The sequence below is a fragment of the Poecilia mexicana genome, unplaced genomic scaffold (assembly GCF_051168715.1).
Source record: "Poecilia mexicana isolate PSO_F unplaced genomic scaffold, ASM5116871v1 scaffold_9, whole genome shotgun sequence".
NCBI classification, from domain to species: Eukaryota; Metazoa; Chordata; class Actinopteri; order Cyprinodontiformes; family Poeciliidae; genus Poecilia; species Poecilia mexicana.
Window position 1 is genome coordinate 3,387,625 of NW_028263378.1, and position 23,390 is coordinate 3,411,014.

A 23,390-nucleotide genomic window follows, 5' to 3' on the forward strand; every position below is an offset into this window, starting at 1 on the left:
TAGCGAGGCAGCAGCAGCGCTAACAGCCGCGCCTCTGTGTAGATCGACACGCAGCACATTGGGGACAAATTAAACAATCGATCAAAAATCGATGGGGAGGAGCTTCCCTTTGAAATAGGGGGAGAGAAAGAGCGTCTTACGCAGAGTATTCAGGCACAGCGTCTGCGAAGGCGGGCAGCTCCTTCACGTACTCGTTGTACAGCCACTTGACTTTGAAGTGCAGGTTCATGTAGTCTGAAGACTTACACAGCTTATGATTCTCATGCTCTGTGAAAGAAAAACAGAACAATTATACAGATTAAACAAATAAAACAGCATGAAGCTGCAGCATAAGACCTGTTTTTATCAGAACAAATCAAATGAACCCCTTCAGACCTGACGTGATATTTCTGGGATTTTGTCATTTCAGTGATTTCTGTTACTGACTAGATTTTTATTAATATTGCATTGCTCTGAAAGGGGAGGAGACAGTGTCTATTTTCCATCAAAAATATAAATTTAAGTTCATGGTAGCCTATCAAAATTGCTCTTGTGATTTTATATATTTTCAGTGATATTATGTGAAGTTATTTTGAATAACGGCGGATAAACGATTTTAGTGTAATGTTAAGTTGTTAGCACATTTAGCAGCGACTACATGAGGTTGACTGACAGCGCTAAGACCTGCCTCCTGGCTCTGATTGGTTGTTTTTGGTCAGGAGCGATGCATTTCTTCACACAGTGATAATGGATTTGGGAGAAGGTGGAGATCGATCTTTTCACAGATTATCTGTGTCATGGTGACAGTTTTAACAAATATGTAAAAAACAGTATTTTTAAATAAAGGTTCATACTGCAGCAGCTTTAATTCACACACAGATCCGTAACTTTAATTCATATTTAGGACATAATTTTAGTCCCTACAAGGCTTAGTTTCCACTGAGCAGTATGACACAGGTTGGTGCGCTTCAGTACGACATTTTGTCTGTTTCCATTGTAAAAGCGGCATTTTGGTGGAAAAAAAATGAGAAATGCTAAAACACGCACGCACGCACGCACGCACGCACGCACACACACAGAAAGTCTTACCAGCATAAAAATCAACTCTGCGGATGTGAAATGTGGCAGGAGCTGAGACGGCAACAGAACAATGAGTGAAGCAGAGAAAGTTCAGAGAGCGAGAAGAAAGCGTGATGCGTTAACAAACAGAGGAGGATGAATTTATAAAATAACACTGATGTCACACAAATCCAGAACCAGGATAAAAAAATATCACTATTTATGAATGATCTAATACTTCAGGATAAAACATTTTGCAGGATTTCTACAAGTCTCAGTAGAGCTACAGTGAAAGAGTTTTTTATTTATAAATAATGTAGCTTAAGGAAAGTTTGAGAAAACAGTTTTATTCAGTCACATTAAATATATGTCTTCTTGTAGTTCCAACCCATTTCAGAGGCACTTTCACCGTGGCCACATGTTGCTGCATGCTGTCAGTTAGCTGCTAGCTGTTAGCATGACAGCTAAGACAACCTAAAAATCTCTACCGCTCATTAAACAAGGATTAACAATAAACACCTGAAATGAGTTGGTAACTAGAGGAAGGCCACAAATCTTAATTTCTAAGCTAACGCTGTTGTTAGCAGCTAGCTACAAAGATTAGCATGTCAGTCTGTCAGATAAACAAATACTACTAGTGCGCTAACCCAGTTAGCATTGACTTCTTAAGCTCTCAGAGTGACTTTCCAAAGAGATTTAACCCTAAATATTCTGAATATAAGGTTTATTTTTCTTAATTTATTTGTATTTAATCTTTATTTAAACAGATTTTCTACGATGGCTTATTAGAGCCAATGTACATAGAAAAAAACACCAAATAACTTGGAAATTTTGAGATTAATCTCAGAAATCTTCTAGAAAAAACAAGGAAGTTAAGAAATTGATAGGAAAAAAATCTGAAATTTTGATATGCTCATAAATTTGAAAAAAAAAGAAAAAAAAAAAGACTTTCTGAGCTGAAACAGAAGTTTTTTTTAACATATTTAATTGGAATGCCATTAAGAAAGGAATAACAATATTTAATGCTAGTTTGGGTGAATATGTTGCACAGAAATAGAAACAATGATTAATGCACTATGATAATATAAACACCTATTGACTATCAGCTACATTGCCTCTAATCTCACCATTGTTCCAGCGATAGTGATCAACTTTATCCAAAACTGAAGGAAATGATGAAGAAGAATGAGAAGAGAGTTGATGGCGAGGATTTAGAGGTTGGATGGAGATAGTACCAACCGCTCAACGTGTTTTTACCTTCCAGAGCGTATTTCATGTCCTGAGCAAAGAGAGTCCACATGACCTCAGCGCTGACTTTACCCACGTTCAGTTCCTGAGGAAATCTGAAAGGGTCGGAAAGGAACAGCTAAATATTGACATGTCTAAATGTGAAAAACTGAAGTAGTTTTAGTGAATCTGTTTTCTTTTTGGTTCCTGTGCTCTGAATAGTGTGTATGTGCTGGGAATTCACAGCGTCCCGCTGACCAGGACAGGGAATGCTGCTTTTACTGTGTTTCTTTATTTATGCCATATTTCATCATTGACTGCCTTTCTGGGAATATAAAAGTCTCTACATAAGAATCAGACAGAAGTCAAATTCTTCAAGCATCCAGCATGCCGACATGAGTAACTCATCATCAGAGCAGCCAGCAGAGCAGAGGATAAAATCATTTTATGTCATCATTGCTGCCATATTTGAGTTACAAAATAATAATCTAAAGACTTCTGATGTTGTCTGGTGGACCAACTTTCTCAATAAAAAGTTGAAGTGAATGTCAGAAAAATAAAATTTTTACTAAATGTCATGCAATTAAATCTTGATTTGTTAATTTGAAGTGACAATAAAGAAACTGAATTTACCTTGATGATGAAAGTGAGTGTAAGTCTGTTCAGGTGAGTGAAATAAAGTAAATGTGCTAATCAAAGCCATCGGTACTGACTGGTTGATGACGGGCGCGTATGAGTTTTTATCTTCCTCGATGATGGACACGATCAGCGTGATGAGCTTCGGCCAGAAGTCCAGGTTCTGGATGCTCGGGCCTTGCTCTTCAGGCTGACTCTCCTCTTTTTTCTCATCTTCTTCTTCCTCCTCCTCTTCCTCCTCCTCCTCTTCACCATCCTCTGCTTCTCCCTCAGTTTTCTCCATTTTTTTCTTCTTCTTCTTTTCCTGCTCAGGCTGCAACAGAAAAATCAATTTGAAAAAATTAGAGTAGCTGACAAAAAAGAAGACTTTGTGCAATCTTTGTAAAGATCAATCAATCAATCAATCAAATTTTATTTGTATAGCACATTTCAGCAGCATGGCATTTCAAAGTGCTTTACATAATTAAAATAAAAACAGCATGTGAGAAAGAGAAAGAGATTTAAAAATGAAGAAAAAAGATTAAACGTTTGGTTAATTTATGCAAAATAAAAAGACAGAAAAACAGGTTTCCACTCATTAACAGACACATATTTCAGAGCAAAGTTATAAAATATTCAGAGGCACTGATGGTGACTCTTATTAGTCCATTAGTTTGTGCAGCAGCGTCCGTGAGAATACATTTTACTTCACATAATAATCCTTAAATGCATTTAGAAATATTGAAATCCATCAGAAAATTTTCCAAAACCACTGGAGGTCGTGAAAGTGTTTTATTTAATCTGACAATGTAGACAAAAAGGAACAAATTAAGGATTAAAACAGATAATATTGTGGATTATCTTTTTTTCTTTCATTCTATTATATTTTATTTGTATATTTGATCTTTGTGGTAGAGAAGATATCTGTGATCATAAAAAATATTATCATTAAAATATTAATGAAACTCTATAAGTCTGATTTATTTTTATTTTAGCAGCTGCACAACCTTCTGGGTCGGATTAAGAGTTGTTCAGAGCGCTAACGGATCACAGATGTGAGTAAATGAAGCTGATTGATCAGGAGCTGCAGACAGACTCACCTGTGGGCCGGTGGGCTGGAACTGGCGGCTGAAGAGCTCCAGACAGTTGTTGAAGATGTATTCGTAGGTGGAGTTCAGGCAGGCCTTGACGCAGTCCCGGACCACGCTGGCGGCTCTGGGCGGACTCGGCAGCTCCAGCACCTGACGTCAGCAGCCAGTGAGCGGGAGGACGGGCAGCAGCGAACAGAACCAACAGAAACACTTCATGAAACATCATGGTGTTAAAACAACATGGAGGCCCAGGCCTGTCATGATCACTAATGTTGGTGGAGGATAAATTGCCTGAAATGCTCATATTTGTTTGCTTAACTTCACTACAAAATTCAGTGTCATGTTCCTTTGTGCGCCATCTAATTCATTCACAGCATGAAGCTCCATAAGTTGGATGTTTTTCTGTCACCTTCATCCTGAAGAAGGTGATGCTGGTGAGAAGATCTACCGTCGATTTCAGGTCGCTGAGTCGAGCCTTGTTGCTGGCCGGGAAGTTATTCTGCATCAGAAACACACAACATCTCTGGATATCACATTTTATTTAACACTAAAAACTAACATCTTTAAACTTTTTATAACTGGTAGAGGATAAGATTTATTACTCCAACAAAACTTTAAATCGCCCTTAAATACACTTTGTTGTACATTTGGAATCTCCAGGATTGCAGAAAAGTTTCATTTATCGTCTCTTGGTGCCATGTAGAAATCTTTGTTTTGATTTGGGTCATACTTTTCAACCCATTCAGTTTTCTCTATTCCCTATTACGTTATTTGAACAATGACATCAAAGCATTTCCTGTAGAAGAACTAAATAAAGTTTTGGACAGCCAGCTAACATGTTCTGCAAATCCTAAAGACTTAGAAACAACAGACACAGCAAGCCAATAACATTAAATGACAACAAACTTTATTTTAGACATTCATTTTGACATTTCTATAGAAAAATTTGTAGTTTCCATTTTCATATAGATAATTTGCATTCTTTTTCCAGGAAATATTTTCCTTTCTTGCATTAAAACCACTTATTTTCAAATGCTGACGATGCCAAAAGCTTCCACTCACTCTGTATGTGGAGAGGTCGATTCTCAGAGAGTTGTGCAGCTGATCCAGGAGCTTCACAAAACGATCCCTCTGTTGGAGCAAAACCAAGAGAATCACAGAAATGTTTCACGGATTCTTAGAGTTGTTCAGACTGCAAGGAAAATCCATGCGTGAGAAACACTGCAGAAATGCAAAAACAGAAAATATCATGAAAGAAAATGTGCAAAATGCAATTCACATGTAATATTCAGATTATGCTGCGTAGAGATTACAAATAACTCTTTCCTCAATAGACGGGTAACTTCCTTTATTCAGTTATTTTTACTGAAAGAATCTTAAACTCACAACACCGAACAGCTGCTATCGATAATTTGCAAAGTTAATGTTTAATCAATCACCAGGCAGAAGATTAATTATAAGCAATCAACTTATTTACAGGAGAAAACAGTAAGAAACTGTTAGAAACTCCATTAGATGGAAGCTAATAAAGCAACAGCATCAGTTACACACACTATTAATGATGCACATCTTTATTTATTATACTATCTCAGTATCACTAACAGGCTATACACATATTCATTGTTTCAGATGTAAATAATGCTTAATGCCAGATATACCTTAACTTATAAAGGTACAATACTGGTGGAGTCCAAAACTGCATATTACTTTTAATAAAGTTCAAATTTAACGAGTATATGAAAAGTTTTGCCATTTTGGGGAAATCTAACCCACAATTGTATTAATGTTCTATAGGTTTTACCATGTCTCTGTGTTCATTATTGTCTCTGTGTTCATTATTGTTACAAATGTGTTGCCGTACTGGTTCATTCCTTTTAGTTTATTAGTTTATTGAATTTATTTCTGTTAGATTATTAACAGGCCTTTTTCCTTTTTGCTTTGTAGATAATTTAAGTTCACTTTGTCTTTATTAAAGCCTGAACTTTAACATGTTATCTTTGATTACTTAACTACCTATATTAATCTCCATGGCAACCATTCAGCTGCGCAAATGCCTGGGTGGAGCTAGCTCCGCCTACGAGGCTCAGCTCCTCCCCCACTCAGCTCCTTCAGACTAGCCAGCACCAATTAGTGAACACCTGGTGGACTCATTACATTCTTTTTATTATCACATTTTTTTATTTTTGAATAAATATTATGTTTATCTACTGAAGAATTTAGCAACAAAAAGGGTTTTTGATTTGAAAATGTTGACAATGATACATAGTTTCAGATTAAAATGCAAAGACATACCCTGCAATTAACTTGATTAAAAATTTCGATCGAGTCCTGTCTTTGCTCTTGGGTCTTTTCAAACCCTAAACATGACACATAAATCAATATTTATTCTGTTCAATTCACTTGTATTACTGCATCTCACTTACAAAATGGAGCAATTAGGACTGCTCTGTTTCTGTGCGAAAGACACAAACTCACAGCTTTTAGGATCACAAACACTGAAGCTGGTTTATTTACTTGAAGATAATATCAAAAAATGTTCTGATTATGGTTTTGCCATTTGAAAGCAGGTTGATCTCACTTTAAAAATCAGGCGTAAAGGAGCTGCTGGATCCTCTAACTCGGCTCTTTCATCTGAATTATGGCCAGCAGCGGTATCCCCAATGCTTATTTTTATCCACTTTCCTCCACATTGCATTGGCTGCACAAATGTATCTGCATGGCAAAGGGAAGACAGAACCTGCTGCTTGGAGGGAGAGTTATCTGCTGCGGAGGGAGTCACGACTTGGACAACAAAATGAGGAACCAGACTGGGTTTTATCTCAGATTACTGCAAAGCTGGGCTTCCACTCTCACTGCTTATGATCTGATTGGTTACAAGACATGGAAAAGATTCCCAAAATGCAGCATTTTTATTATGCAACCATTTAAAATTACGTTTGACGTCTGCCTTTATACTGTCAGAAAAGTGGAAACTAATGTTTGTAGGCATACTAAGAAAGTTTCTGTGCTTAAAAATAAAAAAATCTTTGTATTTTTACAAAAAAAGGGATAATCCTGAGAGTTTTGTTTTTTGTTATGGCTCTGGAGCGTCCCATGTAGGCAGGAGCAACACAAACAAAGAGGGAGAAGCGCAGAGCGTGCAGAACGGCTTTGTGAGTCACGTCTGTCATGACAAAAAAGAATAAAAAATAGAAGGAAAATCCACACCAACTAACAACTGCAAAGAAATTAAGTTGTATTCTACTCAACCATGTGTCACTCCTCTTAAAGGGACGGTATCATGTAAAATCAACTTTTCTTTTAGCTTTACATCATGTTTTATATAAAATATACCTGGAGTGTTGCTTTGATTCTTTCATGTATGTTTGAGAAATCCTCTAATCTCCATGGGAATCATTCAACTGTGTAAAACGCCTGGGTGGACCAAGCCCCGCCTTAGAGGATGAAGCTCCTCCCCCACTCAGCTCCTTCAGACTAGCCAGCAGCAATTAGCAAACACCTGGTGACACTGTGCATCTACTGACTCATCATAAGACCCAATTCTTAGGTAAAAACGTTGATAAATGATTAATAGAGGAGCCATGTTGTGATGACTTTCTGAAGGCGGAGAATCAGAAAGAGCAGGAGCTTCTTAAAGAGACAGAGACCCAACTTCAAGGCATTGAAATGTGGAGTCAAATTTTCTTTAAGTCATATTTATAACAACTGAAGGTAATGTAGTTATTAATTGTGCTATAATATGGCTCTGTGTGCCTGGGAAAAAAACATAATACTGCCACTTTAAAATCTTACCTTAACTAATCTATGAATCTGTCCAGATTTTGGACGTAAAGCTGGTTTTGGACAATCAGAGAAATTGACTTTATTTTGCATATTTGGGTGGTTTAAAAGCATTTACTGTCTCTATAATTATGATTTTGTCCTTCATTGACAAACATAATAAAAATGTCAAGTTTCTTAGCTTTCCAGTTAGATATAATACGTATATATGAACCCCAAAACTTCAAAAGGTTTTCTTCAACTGAAATATTTTTAAAGCACTAATTTCTTCACACAGCTTTAGGAAGCTTTCATTAATAACAGATAATACGGAGTCTGTTTAATGCAAACCTATTTTTGCTTTTGAGAAACAAAAACATCAGAGAAAGAGAATCCAGTGGGATAAATGTTATTTTTTATAAGGAGCGACAGAGAAGAGAAACTGCAACTTCATTAGGAAATCAGAATGTAACCATTAAATGAGACAAAACCGAGACAGAAAATAAAACGGACTCCCTGCTGTCTCTGGTATTTTATCTGCGGTCAAAGATAAAAAATATATGGACAAGAAATATGGGATCTATTATTCTGAGAAAATTACAGGCTTGAAAACGTGTTTTTGTACCTTCAGTGAGAGAAATCCTGAGCAATTCATCTGAGAGTTTCATTTGAAACTATTTCATCAAAGTATTGTTCAAACAGAGCAAATTTTTAATCACAATTATATTTATTTTCTTAATTCCTAATCTAGCATGAAACTATGTTCTGGTCTGGGTTCTGATTGGCCGATTCCCAGAATATATTTATGCGTAAAGGTTTTCTACGACAGCAGAAAGCAACAAAAGTTGAAAATTTTTCCAACTCTCTTGTGTTTTGTTGCTAACCCACATGCTAACATCGTCAGAAAGGGTTGGGGACACGAAATTAGAAGAAAAAATATATCTTATGCGCCTCTTGTCCCCTGAACAAGTAGTTATACGTGGATCTTGCTTTTCCTTTTTGTTACACGTGTTTTCGTCAAGAAATGTATGTAATTTATTTTTCAACAAAGGTTTGTAAAAGGAAAATACAAAACAAAGCAAAGACATTTCTTGACAAAAACACATCTGTAAAGAAAAGCCAAAAGAAAATATACACATTTAATGAAAACACGTGTCTAAGGAAATCGCAAAAAAGAAATACATTTCTTGAAGAAAATGCATATATAAGGAAATAGAAAAACAAAATATTTACATTTCTTGACAAAAATGCCTGTGTAACTAAAAGGAAAAACAAAATATTTAAATTTCTGCTTTTATATTTAATTATGTCACTTCTGGTCCTCCGTACAATAAAGGCTGACTTGTATTTACTACTAAAATATTTGGGAATTTTCCAATAATGATATTAACAGGATGAAAAATGTTGCAATGCATCATTTTATTCTACTATTTCATGCTAACTAAGACATTTCCATCTATTAATAGCCTATAAGTTGACCAGATGGGAGGGAAACAGCTTACAGGAACATTTTAGTCAGGAGAACCTAATGAGACAAACAAACTAACCAGCAGGGCTTATTATTGAGCTGACAATCCAAAAACACTCCTACACCATTTCTCATTATGAGAGCGGACCTGTCTGCTTCCTCTGACCCGTTAAAGCAGAACCGAGCGGGACAGGAGAAACCGTCACGATTGGCAGAAATCCCATGAGCCATTAAGTCCGGCCAAATTGTCATGCCTGCTGTCGAGAAAAGTCGAGCTCATCCCCCTTCCCCATGCTGGAGATTTTAGTTTAATAATAACAATGAATAAAGTTATCTTTAAAACTAATTACACAGGTGACATCAAGACCCAACAGTATAGTCAGACGGTAATAAAATTAATCTGGTTGTGTGTGTTGTTATTGTGTCCTGCTTTAATTCTACTTTTTTCTATTTAATCATAAAAAATCATAATCAGGCAGAAAGAGAGTCATGGAACAGGAAAAGCAGGTTTCCTGGAAAAAGAGGAAGTTTCCAGCCTGCAGTGATTAAAATAGTTCAGACTGCTCATTTTGAGCATTAAAGGTTTAAAGAATAAAATCTAGACATTTTGAGTAATTGGATAAAACCCAGAGTAAAATACTTAAATTAATAATGATAACTTATGATTAAACCAATAATTAATATTGGTTTAAGCAGTGGTTGATGTTGGTTTGATTATAAGAATATTTGCACTTACTCTTAAACTTATGGAAGTACTTACAGGTGAAACAAGTAACTTTAACATGGTGTCAAATAATTAGAATAATGGATTATTCTTGGTTTATTTTCAGAAATGTCTGTAATAACTCACATCATGATTATAATAAGGGTAACTAATAAGTAATGGTTATTATAAAATGATAAATGAATGCTAAATCAGAGAAACTAAAAGGTTATAAATGTGATTTTGACATTGAACTTGAAATGTGTAAGATGTGTAACTGTAACTAAAGGTCACTGATGTTGTGTTGGAGGTAGATGGTAGGTGAAGGGTCAAGGAGAGCAGAGGTAACCAAGACATAAGGTCATTAGAACAGACATCATGTCTCCAAGATGGTGATGGATATGAGATCATCTGTCCAAGCAGTCAGTATGGGAAGTAACAGGAAGTGAAACTGTGTAAGAAGCACATAGGAAACAGGTGCAGATGGAAGAAGAAGAACTGAGAGTGCAACTCGGAAAGAAAGAGGGTTAACTAAAGGTTTTTGTTAACCAAGGAAAATGTTGACGTGAGGAAAGTTGTGTGGGCCTGGGGTCAGTGACACGTAGGAGATGGAAAAAGTAAAGATAAGGGAAATGAACGGATGCAGAAGGAATAAAAAGTAACAACGCAGAAAGATCGGGGTTCTTTGTTCCGCAGCGTTCGAGTCGAGCACACATGGAGAAGCAGAACTAACGGAGGGCTGCGTGATGACACCCGGGGACGACTGCTCGCTGCCCAAGGAGGGAACAAGATCCGTTTACCCACAACCCGGGACTCTGATTCGGCTGCGGCCCTGCACTCAACCCAAAGGATTACATCGATGCTGCAGTGGACATGGGGAATAGCCAAAGATCTTTCGTGGATAAAGAACTGAGTTCAGAGAGGATTCTCACCAGTTCAACTTTGGATTTATTCTGAAAGGATTCTGCCAAGACAAAGACAGGACTCCATCCATGGACGTTAAAGTTTCTGCTGCCAAGATCGTCTCTGCATCTGGGTTCGAGTAGTATTGCCTCCCCCCAAAGCCTCTATTTAGATTAAGACACAGCGTAGGGTTAGAAGTAGGAGTAATTTCTGATGATTCTTAAAAGTTTTAATTTCTTATATTTTTTATTAAAATGCTGTATGTTTTTTCCCTTTGCTAAAGCTTGCTAATAAAATACTAAAGTCTAATTTGAAGTTGTGGACAGTTAAATTAATTGAGTCATCTAGATTTAATTTCTCTGATCGTTGTACAATCAATGTTTATGGTCCTAGTAACTTATGGTGGCTTCGTACGTTCTTTAGTTCAGATAAATAATGTCCCTGGGACTTATTCCTAGTCGCTAAAATTATCCAAGTCGGTTACCAAGTGCACGTTAATAATTAGGAGATGAGCTACCGTGAACAGGTGTGGTTCATGAGTTCGGACATCGGCGGGGCTACTCCGATGTCTGGGCTATGAACTGAAGCGGGGCATAACGTCTGGATGAAGGTAGTTAGAACTTGGACGAATCATCTCCGCTCCCAGCTTAAATAAAAGTTCTCTAAATTCTTATCTGCGGTAATACCCGAGAATTGGAGTCTTTTCGGACCCGTGAGACGGAGAGCTGGTCAGTAGTCAGTCTGCTGGAGTGGGGAGGAGTTAAGGGCGTGGCTGAGTACTGAAAATTAACACTGCGGTTCCCAAAATGGCCACAGGTCCGATTTAGACCAACACACACGGTTCAGAACCACCAAGTCTCACAGGAAGTGACAAAGTAAGGATGAAAAATAGATCCAATATGAAAATGAACCTGCTGGAACTGTGCAGGTTACTTTAACAAACTGTAATGTTCAGAATAAAACAATTCATCTGTAACGACGGTTTATTCTTTGTTCCTCATTCAGAAAAATAAATGTGAGTTTTTTCCATTCTGGAATTTGTCTCATTTCACTGAAAAATATCAAGTATTTGTATAATTTATAATCTAGAAACTGTGGCATGCGCACAAACTCAAACTTAGAGAAAAACGTAGATAATTAGCAGAAAAGACACAAAGTCATAAATTTACACACAAAAAAAGTTGTTTTAATGAGAGCAAAGCTTTGATGACTTTATTCTCATATTATTTAGACTTTACTGTTACAGGACTTTTCTCATTTCATTAACACTTTATTTTGGTAATATTATGACTTGTCAAATAATAAAAAATGTTACTCTTGTATTTTCACTCCTTTCTTCTGATAATATCTTGGCTTTATTCTACAATCATTGCGACTTTTTTTTTCTGGTTTTTTAAAGTCTTGTTCTGTTAATATTATGATTTTTTTTCTCAAATTGTAAAAACTTTTTTCTTGTATTATTATGACTTCATTCCTATAATATTATGACTTTTTTTGTACAACTTTTTTCAAAATCCAAACATGGAGAATCTATGAAACAAGCTTGTCAAACAAGATGGCCGCCTCGGGCGCTCTGACATCACTGAACTATGGAAATCTAATGAGTGCATTAGTGAAAAAAAATCCAGAACTTAAAAAAATTTAATCTTAAAAAATGTGAATATTCGATAAAATGGATGCACATCTTAATTTGAATCCATTGTCACATTATTTTGACAATCTACAAAACTTTCTCTCTAAAAAAAGCCAAAAAGAAAAGCTTTTAATGCTTCCACGTTTTAAATAAACCACAAATAATACATTGAGTACATAAATTAACCAGCACAAATGTTCCATGTTTCACCTCTTTCTCAGTTTTTGTCACTAATTTCTCTCCAATTTAATAAACACTAGCAATATTTTGACACTTTTCCAAACGGACTGACAGCTCGACTCGGTTTCCCGTGAGGAAAACACCAGAAATGCTGCGTTTGTTTCCCCGTGACTGTGGCGGCCACTCACCCCAAAGTTGGAGGCAGCGAATCTGGCGGGAGCGGAGACGTTTGTGGAGGCAGTGGGGTGGGCGTAGAAGGCATTGATGTTGGCCAGCAGGGTGCTCATCACTGCCGGCACTCCTGACAGCATGTACTTAGACGACAGGCAGGAGAAATGCCTGGAGGGGTGGAGGAAAACAGTCAACGTTTCTGAGTGGCAAAGAAATAAACAACCTTATTTTTCCACAGGGTAACTACAACCAACGGAAAGCACGGCTTTATTTCGGTTTGTCGGATTGGGGGATTCGGAATAAAGCAGGGAAGAAAAATCTGCTGAGTCATGCTAGAGCCAGGCGTTCTTTGGTTGCCATGGCAATTCCAGACTTTTCTAAGAAGCAGCAAAGCAGAAACCTCTGGAGGTGTAAAAATTAAATTAAGATTTTTTTACTACCAGATCTAATTTCCAGTTTTCATTTCTCGCTTTTTTAAAATTAAATTACAAATGACAGAAAGAAAATGTAAAAAGTGTTTTTTATTTCAATCATTCCTTATGCGAGTTTAACAACAAAGTATTCGCTTAATTAATCAAATCGATTCATCGCCCAGTCCTAGCGACAACTTAGGTTTGTGTAGGCCATACTAATATAACTGTTGTTTAATTACGATAAAATAATTATAGTCCTAGCAGGGAAAAAAAAATCTATTTTAATAAAATAAAAAATAAAAAAAACTTCCAAAAATCACAAGAAAAAAAAAGAAATTTTAATGAGATAATATCCATGCTTAATGAGAAAAACCTTGGATAATTAATTTCTTATTTTTTTGTGTTTGAGTTAACTACAACTTCATTCTCCTTCAGTAAAACCTTTGTGTTTCAACCCCAGTTTTAAGTTAGCATTAGCTTCTTATTTTCTCAACAGCTCCTTTTCCACTGGGGTGAAGTCTGGTTCAGCTCTAATTCATCTAATTCTGGGATTATTGATGAAATTATATCAGTTTGCATTTGCTTGTATGTGGTGATGTGAGCGCACCGAGTCTTTCTCTCCATCTGATCACACGGAGGGGGAAAACGCAGCAGGTCATACGTTCTCATTACACGAGATAAACTGATTTGGATTCTGTTTATAGTTCATGAAAACCTCGCTGACCCCGCACACACACACACGCACATGCACACACGCACACACACGCACGCACGCACACACACACACGCACACACACGCGCACACGCACGCACACACACAGAGCTGCTCAGAAACAATAATATGAAGCGTTTCCTGATTTAATTGAGCTAAAATCCAGGACTAATTGGTGAACTGCACCAAGCAGCTAGCTTACGTCATGGCCTGGTAGATGGACTCCACGCCGTAGCGCATCGCGAACTCGTCCACGATTTCCTGCTGAACTTCGTCAAAGTAGACTTTCCACGCGTCGTCGCCCTGAGCGGACGGGATCTTCACCATCCCGCCTCCCTCGATGTCCGTCGAGTAGTGAAACATGTTCTGAAAGAAAACAAAACTCAAAGAATTAGAAGCTAGTTTGGTGATATAAAGTTGCATTTCGATTTTAGCTCAAGTCAAACTCAATTAAGTTTATTTATATTACATAAATTAACTACAACATATTTTACATCGCACTCTGCTGCTTCCCAACGTTTACATTCACATTCGAAAATGTCTGCTAACAGATGTGCAATTATGCAACAGCTCATCTTCGAAAAGCAGAAGTGGAGCCTCCTGGACAACCAACATATTCTCATAGATCAATAAACATTAAATTATAATTAACATTTAACACTGGAATTGGAAGACATTTTAAATACCTAAAAATAAATAAACAACAGAAACAACAAATAAAATAAATTTTGAAGGTCAATTTTGTTTAAATTGACTATTTGAGAGCAAAGAACCAGACTGAAGATTTTTATCATCCAGTTTTTGGTAGAAGGTGAAAATCAATAAATCATGCAAATGGAAATCATGCTAGCTTTAATTTATGAAGCGACTGATTGATTGATTGATTGATTGATTGATTGATTGATTTATTGCAACAGGCCAACGTGGGCTGTTTTCAGAAGCAGCAGAGACTCAAACAGAAATACAAAAATGTGCAAAATGTGATTTTAAAAAATTTGAATTTGATCGAAGCTCTTTCAGATTCTGAGTCAGTAACCCTGGTTCTTCAGTTTGTACCTCGTGAAGGCAGGTGTACTGCACATGGTACGGCGCCACCTTCTCCTCTCCCTCGATCTCCACGCTGATCTGAAGGCGGACGGCACCGGACACCGCCGACTTGTCAGTTCTCTTCTCTGACAGCGAAAACAGACAGTCACAGTTTTAGAGTGAAGCCAAAGCCCTGCGTCACTCAGCATGAGCTGAGCTGAACCTTTTCCTTCATGAATGAGTAAAACTGGTGCAGCTTCATGTTTTGTTTTCTTCACCTGATGTAAATTAATGGGTAATTAGTAGGTTTCTGCACAACTTGACGGCATGCTGAGGAAGGAAAGCATCTTAATGAGCTGTGTTTATACATTGTTTTGTAGTAACACGTACCCAGGTTGTACCAGACGTCCATTTCTCCACTCAGGGTTCGGACCTCGATGATGGTCTGACCCAGGAAGTCGTCCGACTCTCTCTTCAGTCGCTGCTTCACTCGCGACTTGATGTCGTCGTCCTCGTCCCACACTCGGAGTTTGATCCGGTCTGACGAATTATGGCACTCGCTGCAGAGGCAGAAGATGAATAATCATAAAAATGAAGAGAGGAAATGTCTCTAGAGCTGTCCAGTTGTTTCTGCAGCTAAATGTGTTGATATCAAGTTGACTTGTGGAGTAAGTGAAGGTAGATGATCCAAACAATCTCATTTAAATCACTTAAGGATTTGACTTCAAATTACATTTAATTAGGGGTGTCTAAACTTTTGAATCAAAAGTGTTCAGAGTACTCACATACATTTGAAGATTACTTCAGTGAGGAAATGTAATAGTGATTTTCTGTGTCTCTAAAGATGAAAGGTGTTAATCAGATGAAGGTAAATCAGGATAATCATTACTGATTTCCTCGCAGATATGAGAGGTTTGAACCAAATGATATCATCACCGTGGGTTTGCAGTGTGAGCGATTTTAAACAAGGGCATAACAAGCAGGACTGTTTTTCATAGCAGCCAAAAATCTGCACTCACAAGCTGAACTTTTCCTCCCAGACGGGGTTCAGGTTTCCGTAGATGGTCTTTGTTCTCTTTTTGGTTTTCCCCACCTGGATGGTGACGTACGGGTCGCTGGAGCCGGTCCGGTCCTTGGCCTGCAGACCCTGAGCGCTAACCACTGAGGGAATAACGAAAACACACCATGACTGTGGAAATTGCATAAGAAAAACAAACACCTACTCTTTCTTTTTCTCATTCACACACACACACACACACACACACACACACACACACACACACACACACACACACACACACACACACACACACACACACACACACACTCATCAAAACAGAAGATATCACCCACACTGTTATGCAAAGACTCGTAACAGTTTTCATGACTCACAGGCAGATGCAGGGGAAAAGCGATTAACTAAAGTCATCCAGTGCAACAAGGCAGTAAGAAAACCTTCACAGAAACACGGAGCCTTAATACGAGTTAGAAAGCAGAGAAGGTGGACTGGAAAAACTGGAAATTAGATTTTATTTTTTAAGGAATGAAAATCAGAAATATTCGTTCTATGTGAGCAAAAATTTTTTTGATGCTGCTTAAACTTTTAAAAGTTCATAATTTTACGTGGCAGAGCCACACAATTTATTTTAGTTTGGATTAAAGTTACGTATTTTCATGCCACACTGTGAAAATAGTTTTGCTGGTTTTTGGAAACTGAAATTCATAAATCGTCTATCATGCTTGAACTTGTGACTCTAAATATTCTTGATTTCTATGTGATCTTTCCTCGATTCTTTGACTGACTGGCGGTGACTGATAACATCACATCAAAGGGAATTTTACATCAATTGTGGGAGAAAGTCCCAAATTAATTTGTGGAGATCAAAAAACATATCCTGTCAGTTAACTGTCAACTTTAAACACTTTGCAACATCAATTTAGGTCTGATTTAATTATTTAAAGAGGACATGCTCAAAAAATTTATTTTTTTATCCTTTAAGTGCTTTTTTTAATTGCAGATGGTAAAGTCTGTTTTGTGCTTCAGCCTTGATGAGCAGGAAAAAAAAAAAAAAGAAATCCCGTGACCATGAATTAATTTCAGGACCAGCTTTAAGGTTATCTCTGCATCTTTGGGCTCATCACTGTTGATTGGAGAGACAACCTGTGATGGGTGCCATGGCAACACCGCTGCTACGACACGCTGGGATGTGTCTGGTCGCTTTGGTAACAGCAGTCGCCTTGATGCTGGGTGAACTGGAGGTAAACATTGCCTGATGTTCGTATCTGCAGAAACCTGACATGGAGTAATATTCACACAGCCACAGGAGTTTGTGACAACAACCTCCGAGTCACTGAAACGGTTTTCATTTCTCTCAATATATTTTCAAGAATGTGGCATGAGGCATTTTCTGCACCTCTAACTTATAAATACGCTGAAGCATAACGTCGAAATCTTGCCTCAATCTCCCTGCTGGAGGTCAAAAAGCTGCTCGCTAACGATGATTAGCATTGGTTTTAGCTATAAAGTTCTCAATATATCACTTTAAATCTTAAATGTTCGGATGACAAATAAAAGAAAAAGGGACGTAGTTCTTTGCTATTTGTCAACACTACAACAACTAAATAACAAGTTGAGGATAATGTTTTACTTAAAGCAAGGAAGAGAGAAGCAGGTCAGTTATGCTAGCTTGACTTTGACAAACTCAACATCTAGAGCTGCTGCAGAATTTGGTGTATTTCGGTTCAAGTTACAAAAAAATAAGGCGATCAACACACCAGTAGAGCAGGTGTTTAAGTTAGCTAACAGAAAAATAGCTAATCTACCGCAGCATTAGCTTAGCTAATAGCATCGGTAGCTAATAGCATAGGTAGCTAATCTACCACCGCAGTCACTTATTAACAATCAAAAAATAAACATCAGACCTGAAAACAAAAACTAACAAACTAAATGTTCTGTTCTTTGCGTAGAAAATGTTTTTTGATGATAAATCCTGATACATTTAATGCTGTTGCTGTATGTTGCCATGGCAACGAGTCTGCGTGTGAAGTAGCCGGCACAGAGGGTGAGAAAAAGGAAATACTAGTGGTTTTGAGTTGTTCTTCAACAGTTTTTCTCTGTTATTTTTCCCTTTGCTGTGACAAACTGCACTAAACTAATAAAACCAACATTTCCAGGTCTCATTTGATTAAAAACTGGCTACGGATTGGCATGTAAAACAATCGTCTTTTCACTCCCCAGAGTTGTGTGCATGCGCCAAATCTCTGGATGTAAACAATAACATGGAACGTGCCTATGCTGAAGCCTCCTTCGTATATATCCTGATCAATTAAAACCAGTCGTCATTTCAGGGTCCTGAGTGTGTCACACATTTGGAGAAACCTACAGTAGTGCGGCTTTTACTTGAGGTATTGACTCCCGGTACAACTTTCACTAAGAGAGGGAAAACTTTGGAGTCCTGTTTGTGCTTCAGTCATACTGCACAGCAGAAACACCAGTTAAAAAGATCCATGACTTAGTCACAGACGTGGCACAGCAGAAACAGCAGCCACTGTTTATGGAAGCAGTAATGGACGCCACGTCAATGGGTCGATTTTAAAGTTGTTGAGTAATGGGAGCTGACAGGATCATCACAAGGTCATAACGAGACGAAGGAAGCTAATAAAAGGAAAGCACAACTAATACCAACAACTTTTAGTGGAGCAATTTCTGTAGAGGAGTCTGTCTGGGTGTGGAGTGAAAAGGAGATGCAATGTGACGCAAACTTCTTTCATAACTTCAGAATGTCGAGGAACAGCTTCGAGTTGGAGACTCAGCTCGAGTGGGGACCAAAACGGCAACATTTGTTACATGTTCAGCTGCTGAGGTTCGTTTTCACTCTTGCACCGAGTCAAACAAACCAAACTCTTTGAAAAACCTGTTCTCCTCCTCGCCTGTGGGGGCGCTGCACCAAGAACCACTGGAGGTTTAACACAAAAACCTCTGAAGAAGACACTGAGCACAACTTCCTTCTACACAAAATGTAAACAAAAATGGAGTAGCATCAGACTTTAGTGGTTGTAGGATTTCTCTTTTATGAGACATTTCTCCTGCTAGCGCTAGGCTAGCACGTTTCTTTTGGCTGTATTTACCCAGAATGCCCTGCGTTGCATTCCACTTCTTGCTTTTGGAGCGGTCTGTGGTCCACTTTGCGTTCACAAATTAATTCAAACTGAACCAGAGTTCACTTCAACCGAACCGAGACCGAGGACTGTAAGCGAACCAGCGTAACCAGACTTTCTAGAGTAACGAACCAGAATTCGATTAAAGTGGACCAAACAGGTCTGGTGTGAATGCGACCTGAATGGTCAATGAAATAATTGGTGGTAATCGGATAAAACGTGACATGACTATTCTGACTGCTGACACTTTGGATTAACATTAACCCTTTAAACAAAAGCTGTCATTGGTCAGATTATCATTATAACATAACATCATAACTAATAATAAAACTGTAGATTTTTGACTAAATAACCATTAAAAACAACTTTAAGGATAAAGATTATTCTGTTAGTCACACAAACAACAAAATGCTATTTTTAAAAAGAGTCTCAGTAAAGAAAGCAAAACTTTGGAACAAAAGAAAATCCTTGTGTTCAATCTTTTGGCTGACTTCACAGAGATATGAGTGTTATCCACAGCCAGAGGTTCAGAAAGACATCATCCTGATGCCACATGCCCTGCGAGGATCTGTGCTGCCGCAGACAACGATGACAGCATGAGGAAAAACAAAAGCAGCCATTTTTCTTTCCCCACTTAGTAAAATATTTTCTTTACTTTGATAAAAACAATCTCTGACCAAGAGGAAAACTCCTTTCAACACCATTTTAAACAAAAATTCTACAAAAAAGACTTTCTTAAATACCCTTCTGCTGTTGCAAGAAGATGCACTACAGTCTAAGTAATATAAGGAAGCAGAATCTGCTGAATCACCAGTTGCTATGGTGATGAGGGGAAAGGTGCCTGAACGATGAAGTAAACTATTTGAAACAAATGTTTATGTCCTTGTTTTTCCACTCAATGAAATCTGATCACTCTATAAACATTAGACAGACATAAATGCTGAAAAATCATCGTGATCTTCCTAATTTTCAACCTGTTTTAAAAAAAGCAAAATAAAGGAATACACTACCTATGAAATGTAGTTGCTTTTCCTCATGAGTCACAATGTCTCCATGTATTTCTTGCAGCGTTTTTTAACGCAACACCAGAAGTCAAAATCAAAAATGCAATAACAGCAAACCAAAGAGAGAGTGCCGTTTAACGCTCTGAAGTTTTTTCAGATTTGCTAAATGAATAAACCATGAGTCAGCATTTTCTCAGGCGTTTAACGGCGTACCTGTGATGGTGATCTTGGCAGACCATTTGGAGGTGCCGTCCAGCACACTCTGCTTGATGCTCTTCATGTGTTGAGCATGAATCATCTTAGAAATGACAAACACTTTCCGGATCTCCTCGAAGATCTCAGGCTTGTTTCTCTCGCGGATCTTCATCCGGTCCTTCATAGCCATGATGATGTGCTGCGTCCGATCTTCTGCCCCCGTCTTCGAACTTTTCTCCGCTGCTCCTAAAGACACAGAAACCAGTTACTTCAACACATCCTCGTACGTTAATATTACTGTCACTGTGAGCCATATTTTCTCATAAGTTGTGTGGAACTCACAGTGTTCTGCTTCGTCAGCACAGGGTATGTTACTTGTCAAATTAAATTTAGATTTTACTTATTTTTTATGATCAAGAAAAACTGAACATCTCTAAATCAAATTTAAATGTTCTACAAAATAATTTCTTTAAAAAAAATCTGCAACTAGGGAATGCTCTCACTTTCACTTTCAACCAAACAGCATTAGTGAATTTTCATTAGTGCAGACAAAGTGTTGGCATAAAGTCGCATGAGATTAATTATTGGGTGATTGCTGCAGGAATTGTTACAGTACATAAAAAAGCAATGTCTTCTCACACTATTAAAATGTGTGGCAAGTATTCAATAGCAGGATGTGGCTTCAGATATTTAGTTTTATTCAAAATTAATGACTTAATGACACCTTGAAACATTTCCATATCTTTTAGTAACTCAACTTACTTTGCAGGCAGTCAGCGTTCAGCAGCTCCTGGCATTTCTCATGAACTTTGACCCCGCACTCTGCGCAGCGCATGCCCTGCCGAGCGATGCCCCACAGCAGACCCTCGCACTCGTAGCAGTAGGTAGGCGTGGTGGCGGTCCACACCTCGAAATTGTGCGGCGTGGTGCAGGAGATGGGGTATATCAGAGCCTGCAGAGTCTTCTTGTAGACGTGGTTTTTCTGTGCAAGCAGGAGGAAAGAAAAAAGTGACAAACAGTTTGATCAGAAACAACAACCCTTACTTTATTGACACTAGCTGCGTTGCCACTACAAATGTGTGCAAAACTTTGTTGAAAAAACACATTTTCCCAATTGCTGCGTTTTTGTTAAATAAGAAACGTAATTAAAATCACACGTGAATATGTTTGTTTATATCATTTTAAAAATGCGTGTCATCATCCTCCAACTACTTCCTGTCTTTGTCTTCTTCCTGGTTTGCGTCAGTGGCAACCATCGGTTGTTGATCATGTGATTTATGTGATGAAAAAATTGTTTCCATCGCAGTTTTGCAAAATAAACCAAAGAACCACTTGATCCTAGTGCAAAAATGTCTTATTATTTAAAAACAAGTTTTTTAAAAACTGGCAAACGTCTTTGGTTTATGGAAACGCATCTTACAAAATGGAGGGAAAATGTTACATGGTTTAGAATTAAAAACCTCAAAAATTTGCAATTCTTCAGATAACTCTTAACCAAACTCATGAAATCTCCCAAATATGTGGTGAAATTTGGGGTCGTAACATGAAAATCTTCAGGAAATCTTGCATGGTGCTGTACAGTATTGTGTAAATTCCTTGGGGAATCTTTAGGAACCACGAGTTCAGTCCAATCAGCAGGACAACTCCTTTAACCATGGAGCAAACATGGTTGAAATCCTTATTTTCTCCTGTTATCTTCATCAAAAGCAAACAGCTGTCATTGCTCTGCATCAAAATGGCAACAAATGAAGAGAAAGAAGAGTGTTGTGCACCACTAAGAACCTCAAAAGGTGAAAGGTCAGCTGCAGAGATGAAGGTTCAATGATCCGAGAGTTTCAGTCTCCCACTGAGAAATGTGCTAATGGGAGCAGAGAATGCTGAGCACCGGCAGCAGGTGGTTGTTAGCGCCTCTGCACACACAGCAAGACGAAGACTTCTAGACAACGGCGTCACAGAAAGAAGAACAGAAAGAAGACGCTTCTGTCCCGAAAAATATGGAGGACGACATCCTGCTGCTGACAGTTTTGAACTAGAAAGTAATTTGTCCTGAGAAGAAAAGGTTAAAATCCACCATGAGTTTTGAATGGTGTCAATAGTTAAGATCTTAATTAATTAATTAATTAAGGTGTTTGGACGCGTCTTATTCCAGAGGACTGGCTGTTTTCTCCCTGACTGATCAGAAACCTGCTGAATAAAGAGCAGAAAAATCCACAGAAATCTGATGATTATCTCTGGCTTTTCCAGCTGCGTTTCCATTAAAATTGTTATGCAAATTTTAAAGGTTTTATGCTTCCCTGAACAAGTTAGGATAGGTTTATGGTTTGTCCAAAACATGTTTGTTACATTTTTTCCACAAAATCATTCTTAGATAATAAGATTTTAGTTTGATCTTTTCAGAATGAACTATGTTAGGGCCTCCTGTCACTTTAAATCCAACAAGCTGCTGCTGGCCACGCCCCCAACTCAACGTTTACACTCGCTTGTGAAAATGGTTGCAAACAGAAGTGCAACAAGACAACTGTACATGTTTGAAAAGCAGAAGTGGAGCCTCCTGCACAACCAACAAGAAAGCAGCAAGTAGTATGTAGATGGCAAGTCAACAGCAAAAAACTTGGTTTTACCGCAGTATGCTGTGACCAAACGTTGCCAGGTAACAGGCTGAACCTGTTAGAGTTTCATGCCTCTGGTAAGGTACAATGGATGGGAAAATTTATTGCATCAGATCTTATTTAGTAAATTTATTTCCATCTTCCCTTTGGCAAATTAACTCTTTTCTTGAAAAACCACTTGAGGGAAGCATAAAACCTTTATAGTGAAATTCAGAAAGTTAATTTAAACTAAGAGAGTTAAACTCTGGGTTTTCTGTCCCATATTTTGTTCTTCTCAGCTGATTTCCTTATTTTTGCTCACCATGAACAGGATTAATTATTTACTGAAATGAAGATTTGAAACTAAGGTTATTAAAGTAAGAATAAGTCTATATTTACCATCAACAAGGACTAGAGGATGAAAAGATGCTCTTTTATCTCATTTTTATTCCCAGTATTCCCAGTTTCACTTTGCAACTCTTCTCCACTAGATTGTTTTCTCCTAC

At 37.8% G+C, this 23,390-nt stretch overlaps 1 protein-coding gene across 2 annotated transcripts in view; it reads right to left on the minus strand.

Moving 5' to 3' along the window:
* The window catches only part of LOC106919534 (protein unc-13 homolog B-like), a 57,125-nt gene that overhangs the window by 26,289 nt on the left and 7,446 nt on the right, over positions 1-23,390 (minus strand). For both annotated transcript variants that reach the window (XM_088008627.1, XM_088008626.1), the window contains exons 7-19: positions 21,059-21,278; positions 20,315-20,542; positions 15,959-16,100; positions 15,330-15,499; positions 14,970-15,085; positions 14,116-14,279; positions 12,806-12,956; positions 5,034-5,102; positions 4,381-4,470; positions 3,981-4,121; positions 2,979-3,214; positions 2,296-2,381; positions 141-267 (exon numbers count right to left, since the gene is read on the minus strand). In XM_088008627.1, coding sequence (XP_087864753.1) covers positions 141-267; positions 2,296-2,381; positions 2,979-3,214; positions 3,981-4,121; positions 4,381-4,470; positions 5,034-5,102; positions 12,806-12,956; positions 14,116-14,279; positions 14,970-15,085; positions 15,330-15,499; positions 15,959-16,100; positions 20,315-20,542; positions 21,059-21,278 — 1,940 coding nt within the window. The remainder of the gene's footprint in view (positions 1-140; positions 268-2,295; positions 2,382-2,978; positions 3,215-3,980; positions 4,122-4,380; positions 4,471-5,033; positions 5,103-12,805; positions 12,957-14,115; positions 14,280-14,969; positions 15,086-15,329; positions 15,500-15,958; positions 16,101-20,314; positions 20,543-21,058; positions 21,279-23,390) is intronic.